This window comes from Hemibagrus wyckioides, linkage group LG21 (genome assembly GCF_019097595.1).
Source record: "Hemibagrus wyckioides isolate EC202008001 linkage group LG21, SWU_Hwy_1.0, whole genome shotgun sequence".
Lineage (NCBI taxonomy): Eukaryota > Metazoa > Chordata > Actinopteri > Siluriformes > Bagridae > Hemibagrus > Hemibagrus wyckioides.
In genome coordinates, this window is record NC_080730.1 from 9321341 (window position 1) to 9337083 (window position 15743).

The 15743-nt window shown below is 39.2% G+C and overlaps 2 protein-coding genes across 7 annotated transcripts in view; both read left to right on the forward strand.

Annotated features, from left to right (window-relative positions):
- The first annotated feature begins 1700 nt into the window (after positions 1 to 1700).
- tamm41 (TAM41 mitochondrial translocator assembly and maintenance homolog) lies at positions 1701 to 11379 on the forward strand. Of its 4 annotated transcripts, XM_058372882.1 has the most exons (9): positions 2110 to 2249; positions 2425 to 2540; positions 2620 to 2663; positions 2798 to 2890; positions 3600 to 3750; positions 4238 to 4383; positions 5681 to 5846; positions 10306 to 10368; positions 10474 to 11379. In XM_058372882.1, the coding sequence occupies exons 4-9, from the start codon at positions 2834 to 2836 to the stop codon at positions 10548 to 10550; spliced, it is 660 nt and encodes a 219-aa protein (XP_058228865.1). In that variant the 5' UTR covers positions 2110 to 2249; positions 2425 to 2540; positions 2620 to 2663; positions 2798 to 2833; the 3' UTR covers positions 10551 to 11379. The 4 variants fall into 4 exon arrangements, with proteins under 4 accessions (XP_058228863.1, XP_058228862.1, XP_058228865.1 ...); XM_058372880.1 differs by lacking the exon at positions 2620 to 2663 and having other exon boundaries at positions 1701 to 2249; positions 2358 to 2544; positions 4248 to 4383; positions 10474 to 11375; XM_058372879.1 differs by lacking the exon at positions 2620 to 2663 and having other exon boundaries at positions 1713 to 2249; positions 2358 to 2540; positions 10474 to 11301.
- Positions 11380 to 13014: 1635 nt separating this feature from the next.
- vgll4b (vestigial-like family member 4b) overlaps positions 13015 to 15743 on the forward strand; it is a 39524-nt gene continuing 36795 nt past the window's right edge. The window contains exons 1-2 of one of the 3 annotated variants that reach the window (XM_058374059.1): positions 13048 to 13188; positions 13952 to 14031. In XM_058374059.1, coding sequence (XP_058230042.1) covers positions 13968 to 14031 — 64 coding nt within the window. In that variant the 5' untranslated portion in view covers positions 13048 to 13188; positions 13952 to 13967. Of the gene's footprint in view, positions 13189 to 13951; positions 14032 to 15743 lie in introns of all 3 variants that reach the window. The other 2 variants (XM_058374058.1, XM_058374057.1) reach the window with 2 other exon arrangements.

Here is a 15743-nt window from a genome sequence, read left to right on the forward strand (position 1 = left end):
ACTGTAAATAAATGTTATATATATGGTATGAACAAGACATATTGTATCTTATTCAGTTACAAAGTCAATCCTATAGGGTTTTTTTTTTTCTTGGAGTCTTGAGTCTTCAGGATTTTTAAATACAGATATGAGATCTACTCATTATCTGAACTTGGTTGAGTCATCTATTTTCCCCTTGGTTATTCCCTGTGCCTTCAGTGGATCTTCAATTACAGGGAATAATTCATAATAAAAAAAAGAGCAATATCAAAGGAAGTAGTGGTTAAACAGAATCCAGAGCTGAAATATTACTCAATTACAATTACCGATGGTTATAAAGATCATGGAGCTGCAAAAAAATCCCAATTTTTTTTAAAAAGGACATGTAGTCCAGTAGGAGTATTCTCACCAGAGGATATCAGTTTTGTTAGTCATTCAATGTGGAGGACACTTGACCTTTTGAGCATGGTGATATGCTCAGACTCATTTTCTGCATTATCATCAGGCCTTCTAAGTGGGAGATCTTCCAAACAAGATATTTTGTATGAAATATTATTATGCTTGTTTGGAGTCTGGAGTAAATTTAAGTATAAAGATTTTCTTTCTTTGGGTTCCAGCACAATCTCTGAAATTTCTAATACATAGAGAAATACACTATATTGCCAAAAGTTTTGGGAATGGTCCCTACCTGTTCCAACATGACTGTGCACCAGTGCACAAAGCAAGGTCCATAAAGACATGGATGAGTGAGTTTGGTGTGGAGGAACTTGACTGGCCTGCACAGAATCCTGACCTCAACCTGATAGAACACCTTTGGGATGAATTAGAGCAGAGACTGTGAGTCAGGCCAAAACTGGGATATCTGCCTTTACATGCACATGAATGTAATATGGAGTTGGCCCACCAGCTATAACAGCTTCAACTCTCCTGGGGAGGCTATCCACAAGCTTTAGGAGTGTGTTTATGGGAATTTTTGACCATTCCTCTAGAACTGCATTTGTCAGGCACTGATGTTGGACGAGAAGGTCTGGCTCACATTAATCCCAAAGGTGTTCTATCAGGTTGAGGTCAGGCCAGTGAAGTTCCTTCACACCAAACACTTTGCTTTGTGTACTGGTGTGCAGTCATATTGGACCAGCAAGGGGGTATCCACAAACTGTTCCCACAAAGTTGGGAGCATGAAGTTGTCCAAAATGTCTTGGTATGCTGAAGCATTAAGAGTTCCTTTCACTGGAACTAATGGGCCGAGCCCAACCCCTGAAAAACAACACCTGAATTCAATGATTTGAAGGGGTGTCCCAAAACCTTTGGCAATATAGTGCGTATCATTCAGTAAAACAGAAGTTAAGGCTTTGGATGGGAATAAAAAATAAAGTAGCTAGAAGTTTAGGATGCAATAGAAAGGGGAATCAGGTAGGCGGAGTCAGACAAGGAGACAGAGAAGATGGTTATAGCTAGACTGCTTTGGGCACACTGCTCTAAATTATTCCCTGTATGAATATAGGAGGCATGAGTCTGGAAATTGCAGTAAAAGAGGATCAGCAAAATCGGTTGAACATGTTCTATTATGTTATGATGATTCTTAAAGATAAAGGACATGTTTGTTGACAGAATTAAGAGAAATTTGACAATTACGGTATTAACTTGCTGCACAATGCACTCCGGCCCAATAGGTGCCGGAAATGTGCCATTCGTGTTCGCGTTAAAACTCGAAGAAGAAGAAGAATCCAAACATATTTAAACGTTTAACCTATTGATTTTGGAAGTCTTCATTACATTTTTTTTTGTCTCTGGTAAAAGTATTCTACTTATCATGTTTAATTTATGAATGATTAGAAACCGCTTCGTTTTGATAACCGCTTAAGCGTCTCATCTAAATGGGCCGAATGTCAAACAGCTTCCTACGTCCTACATTAGGTCACTATATAGGACATGAAGCAAAGGCGAGTTAGTGCACTCAATATAGTGCAGAAAGGCATTTGGGATTGAACCTCAGCTGCAGCATTATGGACCCTATGTATGAAGTTAGCTGCCTGCTAACGTGTAAGTTCTTTAGTAACTGAGAACTATGAGCGAAATTAATTTAAAGGTTGTGAAAACAGCATGGAGAATTAGTTATTTGCTTTAAAAAAATGGCTCTTGCGGCGTTACAAAACACGAGTGTGTTTTATCGGAGGATTCTGTCTCAGTTTCCACAAGACATTAGCTTAGCATTTGCCTATGGATCTGGAGTGTTTAAGCAGGCTGGGGCCAGTCAAGGTCAGATGCGGGTAAGAGTTATGAAATGTGTTCATTTATTCTGAATTGTTAATAGTTAATTAAGTACAGTAATATAAGATTGGAACTGTAGGATATTGTGCTTGTTTTTGTGTGCACAGAATAACATGCTGGACTTTGTGTTTGCTGTGGATGACCCCATCACTTGGCACACCATGAACTTAATAGACAACAGAAGACACTACTCCTTTCTGAAATATCTCGGTCCAAGGCACATCAGCAACATTCAGAATGACTATGGAGCCAGAGTGTACTACAACACCCTAGTCCCCTCAGAGGAAAGGGTCAGTAAGTTATTTAAACCTTTTTATTTCCTTGCTCCTGATCAGAAATCTTGATGTGGTTGGTATGTTTGTCCCTCAGTATCACCCAAAACAGCACAGAAGACTAACACAGGTGTGTCTGAGGTGAGGACCGGCATGATCATCAGGGATTTCCATTGTGTTTTTATTTTTCTTTTGCGTTGTCTATATTTGAAGTGTTGAGCAATAAGACGTAAGTTTGTAAGTTATGCTGTAAAACCGTTATGTTTCTCTTGCAGCTGATCAAGTACGGCGTCATCAGCACGGATGCCCTGATGGACGACTTGCTTCACTGGAAAACGATGTATATAGCAGGCAGACTGCACAAACCTGTACGGAATTTCTCATTTTAGTTTATCGTCCAGTTTGATTAGGATGAAATCCTTGCTGGGGAAAAGAAATCAGTTTGGTCTGAATTCAGGTGTTGTTTTTCAAGGGTTGGGCTTGGCCCCTTAGTTCCAGTGAAAGGAACTCTTAATGCTTCAGCATACCAAGACATTTTGGACTATTTCATGCCCCCAACTTTGTGGGAACAGTTTGGGGATGTCTCTAATTCATCAATTCATCCCAAAGATGTTCTATGAAGTTCCTCCACACCATCCTTGTCTTTATGGACCTTGCTTTGTGCACTGGTGTGCAGTCATGTTGGAACAGGAAGGGGTCATCCCCAAACTGTTCCCACAAAGTTGGGAGCATGAAATTGTCCAAAATATATTGGTATGCTGAAGCATTAAGAGTTCCTTTCACTGGAACTAAGGGGCCAAGCCCAACCCCTGAAAAACAACACCTGAATTCAATGATTTGGAGGGGTGTCCCAAAACTTTTGGCAATATCGTGTATTTACTTTATATTTTATATATATATATAAAGTAAATACACTTATTTATATATATATATATATATATATATATATATATATATATATATATATATATATATATATATATATAAAGTAAATACACTTATTTATATATATATATATATATATATACATACACCAGTCTTATATGTACTGTACTCACTGTACTTTGTTTTCCTCAGGTGCGGATTCTGGTGCAGAAGGAGAACACGAAGCTGCGAGCTGCTCTGGTAGCCAATCTGAAGAGTGCAGTAATCGCCTCCTTCCTCATGCTTCCAGAGAGTTTCTCAGAGGAAGAGCTTTTCCTCAACATCGCTGGACTCTCGTACTCCGGTGACTGAGAACCTGTTTTCCCACTGGTTTTAGAGATTCCCTACAGACTGTGGCTTAGGTCCATCACGGACATTTAGATACTAGCTGCTAGTAATTCAGTAGCTTGTACATGTGTAGCTAGATAACATTATCACACCTTTAATTATTAAAACTTTTGTGTCTTTAGGATAAGAAGTGCCGTGTTAGCAAGAAGGAGAACAATTTTTAAATGACTAGATAACGTTTCAACCAGTTTTTTGATTATTTAGTGAACTAAAATGCAGAGCTTACAACAGCTTTTACTGTCCAGAAGCTGATTGGTGCAACTGGAGGATTTTTTTTTAAAGTGGCTTACACTGATTCCAGGAACCATCTAGAGAACCTTCTGAAGAAATCATGTTCATTACAACAGAAAATAATCCAAAAGCAGACATGCATTAAGTTCTCATTGCAAAATCTTGTTTATTTACTCCTCAGGTTCCTCTTGTGATTATGTAATATCTTTTAGGGGATTTCAGGATGGTGATCGGTGAAGATAAATCCAAAGTTTCCAACATTGTGAAGGACAACATGGAGCACTTCCGGATCTTGTATAATAATATTCTCCAAGAATGTCCACAGGTGGTTTACAAGCCACAGCAGGGGAAGCTGGAGGTGAGGCTGGAATTCAGGTTTAAAGCCTTTCTTTGTAGTTTTTGTCCACTAGGTGGTGCTAGACATCAAGATCAATCTAGCAGTAGTAGTATGCACAATCTAGTACTGAGACCTGTCAGTGTCTGTGAAGGAGGCATGGTCTGTGTGCCTGTCAGTGTCTGTGAAGGAGGCGTGGTCTGTGTGCCTGTCAGTCTCAGTGAAGGAGGCATGGCCTGTGTGCCTGTCACTCTTAGTGAAGGAGGCATGGCCTGTGTACCTGTCAGTCTTAGTGAAGGAGGTGTGTCCAATGTGCCTGTCAGAGTCTGTGAAGGAGGCATGGTCTGTGTGCCTGTCAGTGTCTGTGAAGGAGGCGTGGCCTGTATGCGCCTGTCTGTTTCTGTGAAGGAGGCGTGGCCTACATGCTTCTCAGTCTCTGAAGGTGTGGTCTGTGTGGCTGTCAGCCTTGGTGAAGGAGGTGTGAGCTGGGTATCTGTCTAGTTAGAGTCAGTAAAGAAGGATTGGCCTGTGTATGCTTGTTAGTCTCAGTGAAGGAGGTGTTGCCTATGTATCTGTCAGTCACAGTGAATTAAGCAGCAGTACATCTTCCTTTAGACTATCTCTTTTCTAAACTTTATGAAATGCAGCATTATTTTTATTACCTGTTTAAGCCAGTTAATGCTGTTTGTGCAATTCCAAATGGAGACAACTCTGTATCATCCCTTACTGAGTTACTGGCTCCTATATGGCATTACATATTAGATCTACTTTCCCCTTCATTTTAAAAATCTGATGGCCAGAGACTTGTTTAGACAGTCATATCATTACTGCATGTCTGTGCCTTGCTGACCTCAGAAGACTTTTTTTGGCGACGTATGGTATTGACTGTTCCAAGCTTTATGCCAAGTGAAATATCCTGGCATTAGAGCTGTTTAAACATGCCCAGAATTATGTTGCCAAGAGCTTATAGCGTTAATGGTCCATTATTAAGACGGATCATTGCAGCAGGACAGAATGTAGAAGTCAGTAGGTTTCTGCCAGAGCGTGGAGGCTGTCTTGGTCTTCTCTGCCAAAAACACATCTGTAATGAGAAGAGGATGAAATGCACAATCATGCTTTCATATTTGTAAATATAGGGTGTCTGTGGCCTTAAGTCTTGGATTTGCTTTAAAGGTTTTCATACCACAGTTATGTTGAATTCTGGATTCTGATTGTTCAGTAAGTGTTATTTAAGACAGCTCTACTACCAATGGTAAGGTTCTTGGAGTAAAAATTATGTCAGAAAACAGTGTTTATAAGCTGTGAATTTGTTTCCCGGTAGGTGGATAAGAGTCCAGACGGCCAGTTTACCCAGCTGATGGCTCTGCCTCGCACGCTGCAGCAGCAGATCACACGACTGGTGGATCCTCCGGGGAAGAACCGTGACGTGGAGGAGATCCTGCTGCAGCTCGCTCATGACCCAGACTGCGGCCTTCTCGTACAGCAAGGTAACTGAGACTTACAATGGATTTTCAGCTCAGTAGCCATAATGGCTAGCGCATAATTATGCACTATTCTACGCTGTTTTGTAGTAAGTGGCCACGCAAGGAGTGTGCTCACATTGAAAATTCCATCATCAAGAAGAAGTGCACTTCAAGTAACCAGATGATGCACTTATTCATACAAAAAAAGGAATGTTGGCCACTTCATACACTCAACACTCACAGCTTTGCTTACATAGTAAAAGAGGAGCGGGGCTACGAGGCACTGACGCTGGGTGAGAAAAATATTTCAAGACAGACGACAACATCGCACTGGACAAGACAGCTTACGAATGTCTTTTAAATTAGCCCACGTTATTTTTCATCATTTTAAAAACCCTTTTCTGCTGAAACTAGAGGTGTTACTTTACATGCATTTGATTTGAGCATTTACCATCGACTGTGAAACGATTATATTTTCGGTTGTTAGAAATTTAGTTATTGTGACATTTGAGATATTTTGATACCACCCTTCTACACTAGATGGCAGAGTGTATAGTGTATGTGCGTAGTGTGTAGTATGTCATTTGGGACACAGATACAGAGAGCTGTATGATCAATAGCACAGGGACTACAGGATTGCAAACGTGTACCCAGGATCATTGCCTTTTTTTTCCCTTCTTCTTCTTCTAGACTCGGCTTTGTGAAATATGCTGCATACCTTTTTGTTGCATCAAATTGCAAGGGAATAGTATTTGTGTAAATACACAAACCTATAAAAAGAGTACATAAGATATCCTAGATCTGAATGCACAAAGCTTGCTCATATATTTCAGATTGTGTTTTACATCATTACTTTTGAGTTATCTGCAATAATGCAGACTTCACCGCCGGGGACCGGGGATGGAGAAAGTGGCAGAAAGAAAAAAAAGTGAGAGGGAAGAGATAAGGAAATTGGAGAAGAGGAAAAAGAGAGTGATGGTAAAGTGAAAGGTGGGGATGCAGAAGAATAAAGGTTGTGGGGCGAAAGGAAAGGGAAAAAGAAAGAGGAGAATAGAAGGTAAAAGATAAGGGAGGAGGGATGGGAATGGTGGATGGGGTGATTACAGTGTCTGCTACCGACATCCTGCTTTTCCTCGAACACTGACAGCTCTGCCAGGTTGAGGGATTATCTGAGAGAAAGAGAGAGGGAAAAGGAAAGAGAGATAAAGAGGTAGAGGGCAGATGTTGTTATGACTGTTTCTACACTGTGCAGGTGTTGCATCGGCATAAATCAAAAGCAACTCAAATGTCACATGAGTCAGAGTTAATGAGCCTACAGCTTGTTTTGCCATCAACCAGCTGTACTATTACCAGTGCTGAAACACACACACACACACACACACACACACACACGTCTTAATTGGCAACGCAGCTAAATATGATGTTACACCTAAATGATACCTTAAACTCACTGAAAGAATGTTTAAAATAAAAGCTGCAGAGTTTCATTTCATCTATCTATCTATCTATCTATCTATCTATCTATCTATCTATCTATCTATCTATCTATCTATCTATCTATCTATTTTGTGTTTGTTTGTTTGTTTATTTATTTATTTATTTATTATGGGGACCAGATAGATGACCCAAATGGTAACATCTCAGATATTCCTGTCCAGAATTTCAAGATAAATAAACATGCCCATGTCCATCATATACCACTGTATTGGATAGTTGTAGAAAAAAAAAAGTATGAAAGGTCTTTGGTTATCTGTATTGTTGGAATTAATAAAGATTGAGAAATGCTTTGGTGGACACAGCTCATAAGATTTTGGGGTGGTGACTGCTGTAAGTTCATGTTCATGTAAATTGAACTCCTGTACTTTGCTGAGAGATGATGAGTAAAACAGGCATGAAGTCAAATTCCCTTTATAATAACTTTCTTAGTTTTGGGTATTTTACTGCAGTGGTGTGTCCATAAACAGTTTCGCGTAGGAAGAAATGTTCATGTAGCGATATGTCTACTAACTGGTTTCTTCCCAGCATGTTGAAGTGATCATGATTGTTGGTCTGTAATTGTTTAGAATTGTACTTTTGCCTACCCCTGCCTTTCACCCAATGTGCACTGGGATAGGCTCCAGCAGACCCCCGTGACCCTAATTAGGAATGAAGCGGGTATAGACGATGGATGGATGCCTAGCTAGAAAGCCGATGTTAGATATGAGGTTCATCTCTTGTCAGTACACAGGAGAAAACTATGAACACGTTTCAATCAGCTCCTTAGCTCCCTAGGTGTTGAATCAGTATATTGTGTACACGAGTTGGGACACTGGTAAGCACCCACTACTGATGACTCGGTTTCCGGTGGCTATGCACTCATGCTGTAAAACATCATCACTGGCATTTATCAACCCGAAAAGGGACAAATATTTTTATCTTCTTTTACATTAAGTATGTTATGAAAAATGCATTGTCTAACATTTCTAGCTAGTAGATTTTTTCCAATCAAGTTACTTTACATTTGAAGATTCTGTGATTTTTGAGAGCTCTTAAAATGACCTGTGTCCTGACTACTGAACTAGGGAGCTGACTGAGACACACTCTGTAATAACAGGTGTATATCTGTAGTACAGAAATAGAGTAGAATTCAAAGAGGCAGTATAATTGCCCTACCTGATTTAGTGCTGTGTGGTTTCTGAGTGATTTCGCATCAGAGCTCTTACGTTACTTTTACAAACTGAAGATGTGCTACTGATATCATGCACCTTGTAAAAATTTTTCAATTGCACCATATACCTTTTTATTGATTTCATTCAGTTTTTTGGTTCTATTTATCAAAACTCATTTTCCAAATAGCATACACGTTCAGATTATTGGAAGACAGCAGATAATTGTTTTACAGATAATTTTGCACTTTTATTTTTATTTCTGCGAAGACCCAATTTTTTTCTCCATATAAGCTGCTTTGCATGTCCATGACTAAGCAAGCCGGTTTGGTGAGACAGGGCAATGTTTTTCAGAAACCTCACCCTGCTTTCCTCTTTGTCATCGGTCTAATGAGAGAATGGTAGGAGTGTCTGAGTTTGCAGTTTTGTAAACACAAACAGGGTTCTGACCTTCTTTCTTTCTTTCTTTCTTTCTTTCTTTCTTCTTCTTCTTATTAATAATAAATAATAAGACTTAAGATTATTAGGAGCCATACATGTCCATATTAATGAGTCATTACTATGATGTACAGTTGGAGTCATATGTTTACATGCGCCTGGCAGAATCAGCAAAATGTTAAGAATTTAATCATTAATAAAGCTATTTCACATAACAGCTGTTTACATATAGTCCACCCAACACATGAATGAATTTACACAAATTAAACGGTTCATAAGTTTATAATTGCTTGTTTATAATTACTATTTGTTGTCACCATTATGAATGACTGTTTATATATGTCTGTAGTTTGTCCTGAGAAGTTCAACTGCCCACACATTTCTTCAGATAACTCTTCAGTTCCTGCATGTTTTTTTTTTTTCTGTATCCTCTACATATCTGACCCCTTTTCTTACAGTGACTATATGATGATAAGATCCATCTTTTCACGCCAAAGACAACTTAGGGACTCGTACACAATTGTTACAAAAGCTGCAAATGTTCACTGATGCTTAAGAAGGCAGCATGATACATTAATAGCCAAGGGGTGTGTAAACTTTTAAACAGGATGTCTGGTGAAATTTATTATTGTTTCATTATTATTATTATTATTATTATTATTATTATTATCATAGCTACTATTAGAAAGGGTTCAGGTATGCAGAAGATGCTAGAAAATGAATAAGCAGGAGCTGGAGGATGTTTTTGATGAACAGTGGGCACTTTAACTGCTCAGGACGAACAAGACTCGTGAACAACTATCGCGAAACACACACAGTATGAAGAATCAAGCGTGTGTAAACTTTTGAACTTGTTCATTTGTGTAAATTCGGTTATTATTTTTTATGTGGATTATATGTAAACATCATCTTCTTTGGGCTTTTCCCTTCAGGGGTCACCACAGCGAATCATCTCCCTCCACCTATCCCTATCTTCTGCATCTTCAACACTTATACCCACTAGCTTCATATCCTCATTTATTACATCCATATACCTCCTCTTTGGCCTTCCTCTTTGCCTCCTGCCTGGCAGCTCCATGTCCAACATTCTCTGACCAATATACTCACTCTCTCTCCTCTGAACATGTCCAAACCATCTTAATCTGGCCTCCCTAACTAATCTGTCCCCCACATGTCCAACATGAGCTGTCCCTCTGATGTACTCATTCCTAATCCTGTCCAACTGTCACTCCCAAAGAGAACCTCAACATCTTCAGCTCTGCTACCTCCAACTCTGACTCCTGTCTCTTCCTCAGTGACACTGTCTGTTATGTGAAAAGGCATATTCATATGGCAGAACCAAATGAAAACAAGATATTTTCTGATCTTGTGTATATAACCTCATGCGTTTCTCTTTAAAGGTATCTCAACGATTGTGAAAACCTCCAGCATAACACAGAGTGCCAAAGGAGTTGCTACAGCAGGTGAGGCTCTTAATTGGTATCTGTTATATCATAGTAGAAATTTGCTGTTTTTACCTAGTTTATTATATTATCTAGTTTTACCATATTATTTTTCTTTTTGCAAAGGACTTGTGAAAACAGTGTCATATAGTGTGAAAAAGCTTCGGAAGATGCTCAAAGGCTGGAGGAGGAAGCCACAGTGATTTCTTAAAAAGTTGTGTTTGTGTTTTCTATTTCTTTTTGTATATATTAATTCACCACACGGTCATGTCTAAATGTAAAACAGTAGCGCTATGGAGATATTTAAGTGAGGACTGAGGTTTATTTATGTTGACATGTGATTTGTGTCCAGAATAAATGTTGTGAAATGCTTAGGCTGGTTACACAGCCCAGTCTTGGGTGTTTTGTCATCTTTCATTTTAATGTGCACTGTACGTACATGTATGCTGAGGATTGCAAAACAGGTTATCGCTGATGACGCTGTTAAAGTAATGAATAAGCAAAACAGTAGCATGGCTTTGTGGCTGCAGAAAACAAAAACCGCAAGAAAATGTCTGGACTTTTCAGCTTTCGGAATGATTGATGTATATATAAATCGTATGTACTCTTCAGCTTTTATGGCTTTATGAAAGTGTTAAAGTTTCATGTTCATATTCACACTCATCTCTGAACCCCAAACTGCCCAACGGTCGAAGATTCAACAGAAATAAAGGAGTGATCATGAGGTACAATGAGACTTTCTGGTGTTTACAGTACAACAGTCCAGCTGTAAATCCCCTTGTGCTGCTGATTAAAAAATCAAAAGATTTAACAGCATCAAGTTTCTAGAAAGGAAATAAAAGAAAATAAATTTAAAATACTGATAGGAAATGTTCCAGATTTACAGTTTATTTTATTTTTTGCCCACTAGAGGACACAAGTGTACACTTGACTAGTGACTGAATATTTATCTTATTATAAATAAAGCATCACTAATATTTATTATGAGATGGATGATATTTTTTTTTAAGTTTTACGTGGCTTAATGTAGAAGCAGCTGGTTCTGATCATAAAACAGCTTTATTTTAGCTCTCAGTTTATTTGTACACCATTTATCAGGGCCTTTAGTTAAAGAATAGAAAGGCAAAAATTTATATATCATCATTTTTGACCTTTCAATAAAAATGATGGAATATTTTCAGAACACACTGAAAGCATTAACAGTTTTCAAAACTTTATTCTCAACATATTACAACTTTATTCTCAATATATTATGTCTTTAAACTCAAACTCAGTGGCCTGTATGCTGTCTTGGTATTTCAGAGGGAAAATACACACACACACTCTTTACACAGCTGTATTCACCATAGTTGCCTGCAGGTTATTGCTATGGGTGTCTGAGTGAATGCAAGTCAGCTGGAAAAATACTGGGAAAGTCAATCCTTGTGTGAACAAGTAGCTGAGGGTGTGGGGGATTTTTTTCAATGGATCAGACGTAGGAACTCGTGTCCTGTCTTGAAGGTAACACACACTGATAAATATCATAGCAGTTGACATTGTTAAATGATGCGAAGGAAAACTTACAAAAAGATACGGCTTTACACGTGTCTGTTAGAAAACTTCACCATGTCAACGCTTACAGACATTTTTAATCTGATTGTGAGGAGTGTCTACCCAAAAAAAAGTGGGAGTTGTTACTATATAAATGATAACTTTAGTGCATTAAGATTTGCAGCCTAACTACTGTCAGAGCTGCTGTTAGGTAAGGAATTACAAATAACAGACCATACATGTATGCAATAAATATTATGCGGTGTGATGTGCCATGACAAAAAGCTATATATTTAGAGAACAGTTTATGCGAATAAACACATGCTCATTGTTTTTATCCCATCTAGTGGGAGCAGAAATTGTTGATGATTTTTAATTCCCTTTAAAATATCACCTTTTCCTCACACCTCCGAGGTTAGGGGTTCAATCCCCACCCCCAGCCCTTTGTATGTGCGGAGTTGTGCATGTTCTTCCCATGCTTTGCGGGTTTCCACCACCTACTCCGGTTTCCTCCACCAGTCATAAGACGTGCGCTGTTGTCTGACTGGCATCTCTCTAGGAGTGTTCTCCAGTTGGTGCAGTCTATCCACCTCAAAAGAGAATTTGCTGTGCGGTGCATTCTGAGATTCTATAATTTCCAGCTCACCACTGTTGTGAGGAGTTTGAGATCCTGTTACCTTCTTGTCAGCTGTCTGACCATTCTCCTCTGACCTCTCTATAATATATTGTTGTGCATGATGGGAAATCCCAGTTCCTGAAAAACTGATCTCAACTACTGAGATCTCCCCCATGCTGATGTTTGATGTGAACATTCCTGCACCTTGTATGCAGGGCTGTGTGTTCCTATCAGATTAGATCAGTGTAGGTTTGTTACAACATTTAGGGTTAGGGTTAGAGTTAACGCTGACACCAATGATATTTTCATTACTACTTGCTCCTAGTTTGCCTGTGGACAGTGAGATCTAGTGATGAAGCAGGTAATAATCACACCTCTTTGGCTACCTGTGACTAGGATATGATGTAATCGGCTGATTTGCATAATATATGCTGATCTCATTGGGCCGAGATCAGCCAATCAGAAATGTCCACTCGCGCCACCTGCCAGGAAGAGAATTCCCTCATTCCTATCATTCTTCCTGAACGCTCGCGCCTCGCTGAGCTTTTACACGGAAAGTTTGGATACTTGCGGCACAATTTGGCGCTTTCTCCCGTGGAGTCTAGACCATTCGTGGATGATTTTCGGCTTTTCCACTGTAAATGATCTGCACTTTTTCGTAGGCTCGGACAATTCCAAAGTGGCGCTCCAAAGCGGTATGTAGTTAGACAGTTTGTTTACATGTAAAAGCGCTCGAGACTCCAGCGGCGCGAGATGTGGGATTAACCACAAAAATGTTTAGGTTTTTTTTTTTTAGATCCACATTATTTTTAGATCGTTTTTTTTTCAATAGTATGATTACTCCACACACGTGTTTTCACATCGCTGTGGACGTAAAATAGTAAATTAAAAAGTAAATTAAAGGAATTAAAATGAAATAGATCGAGTGCGCGTGCGTTTTTAAGTGTGAGTGAAAACACATTTTCCATACCTTTTCCAATAATATAACTGGATCATCTCTCTGTGGGGAAACAACATATGAATGATCTCAGTCTTTACACACGAGAAACACGTTTAGTGAGAGTAAGGCAAGCAATCTGAGTGCAGTTTGGCTTCATGTTGTTTTCCTTTTCGAGTGTAAACACGGTGGAAATGCGGCGGCATCTGAGGAATGTGAAGTGTGTGTGGAACAAAGCAGGCACTTAGAAATCTCCCAAGGTTTTACAGAATGAAGCTATAAATACCCCCTGTGTGTGTGTGTGTGTGTGTGTGTGTGTAAGTGTGTGATCATGAACGAAACGAGCAAGCTGAAATGAGTATTAGGAGCTTTAATCTACTGTCGTGATCTTCCCCTTGTGTTTCTTCTGGATCGGGTCAGATGATGAAAAATCGCTGAATTTTGAGATGTTGGGATTTTTTTTTTTTTAACCCTCACCTGTATTTCTACACATGGAGATTCAGAGCTTTATCATTTTTCAGCAGGGTCTCACCGAGGATGGAAACACCTTTGGATGTTTTGTCGCGAGCTGCATCTTTAGTGCACGCGGATGATGAAAAACGTAAGTAACCATCAGCATTCATATGATAATAAGGATTCATTTTATTCTCTGGATGATATAGTTCCTTATTTGGGCTTTACGGATATACAACGTAAGCACCAAGTCTCTGTGTGATCCTCAAATGTGTGTGTGTACGTGTGCTGTGAAAAGAAGCTTCAGATATTCAGTATTTCTGTGCAATCTGAATCATTAAGCATTTGGTCCAGTTAGGAGATGGTCTATATCCATAAAAATCCAACTTTGGATACTTTTCCATTTGATCGAATCTATGTTTCGTGTTGTCTCAGACTATTCTAGTGTGCTACAGAGTAACTTATAATACTCAGGTTTGTTGTTATACATAATATAAAATAAAGCACCACTTTGTAAAGTACACCGATCAGGCATAACATTATGAGCAGTGAGAGGTGAAGTGAATAACACTAATGATCTCCTCATCATGGCACCTGTTAGTGGGTGGGATATATTAGGCAGCAAGTGAACATTTTGTCCTCAAAGTTGATGTGTTAAAAGCAGGAAAATGGGCAAGAGTAAGGATTTGAGCGAGTTTGACGACAGGCCAAATTGTGATGGCTAGACGACTGGATAAGAGCATCTCCAAAACTGCAGCTCTTGTGGGGTGTTCCCGGTCTGCAGTGGTCAGTATCTATCAAAAGTGGTCCAAGGAAGGAACAGTGGTGAACCAGTGACAGGGTCATGGGCGGCCAAGGCTCATTGATGCACATGGGCTGGCCCGTGTGATCCGATCCAACAGACGAGCTACTTGCTGAAGAAGTTAATGCTGATTCTGATAGAAAGGTGTCAGAATATACAGTGCATGACAGGTCAGGGCTGTTTGGGCAGCAAAAAGGGGATCAACACAATATTAGGCAAGTGGTCATAACGTTCTGCCTGGTCAGTGTATTTTGAACTGTTACCATTGTTTACTTTTATAAAACTATTAGCTATCCAGATGAGTATTTCTCACTGAAATGAATTTGGTCCAGTTAGTGGACAAGCTGTATCCATAAACACCAAACTCTGGATACATACACTGAACACAGTTTAGCACATTCTTGAAGAAAAGCAGCTTTAAAATACTTTTGGGAGAAATTGCATTCAGAATATCAAGGGATTATGCTTGCTATAGGAGCGGTGTAGTGTGTATTGTTGTTGCCTATCTGCTCTTGGGTCCCTGATTTATTTCCATTTAGCTCCCTTCTATGGTATGTGTTGCCCTATCATGGACTGTCTTTCCTTTTGGGGTAAATTCTTGCATCGTGTCAGTGTCTGTCATGCAGCCGTCTTTCAAATGTGTTTGTATTTTTCCTTACCAAACTAAATAGTTTATTCAGGAGGTATATAGAAATGCATACCAGCGATATACATTTAATATTTGTTGATTTCGATGCACAATTAATTGAACATTAACCCTACCAGTTTATGTAACTTGGAAACTTAAGCCAATAGAGAGCAAAAAGTTGCTGTGGTATTTTATTTTCTGCTGAAAAAGTTGCTCATTTTCAGCAAATCCCATTTAGCAGAACAGTATTAGCATGTCCCACTTTATTCAGTTTATTTGCTTATCCTTTACTTGCACGTAATTCTCAGTGTAGATATTTCTGCCCTCAGTTCTCCATCAGCGTAATGTTGCTTTTGTAACTAGCTGGCTAATGTTATTAGTAGAGTAAATCATATCACACCAGGGCCATGCAAAATCCTTTAATCTCTTG

Excerpts from the sequence above, each read along its gene's own strand:
- tamm41 (XM_058372879.1), top strand. The coding sequence starts at position 2,112 with ATGGCTCTTGCGGCGTTACAAAACACGAGTGTGTTTTATCGGAGGATT. Across the intron at positions 2,250-2,357 it reads CCAGTCAAGGTCAGATGCGG|AATAACATGCTGGACTTTGT; the intron begins GTAAGAGTTATG and ends TTGTGTGCACAG. Across the intron at positions 3,751-4,237 it reads CGCTGGACTCTCGTACTCCG|GGGATTTCAGGATGGTGATC; the intron begins GTGACTGAGAAC and ends AATATCTTTTAG.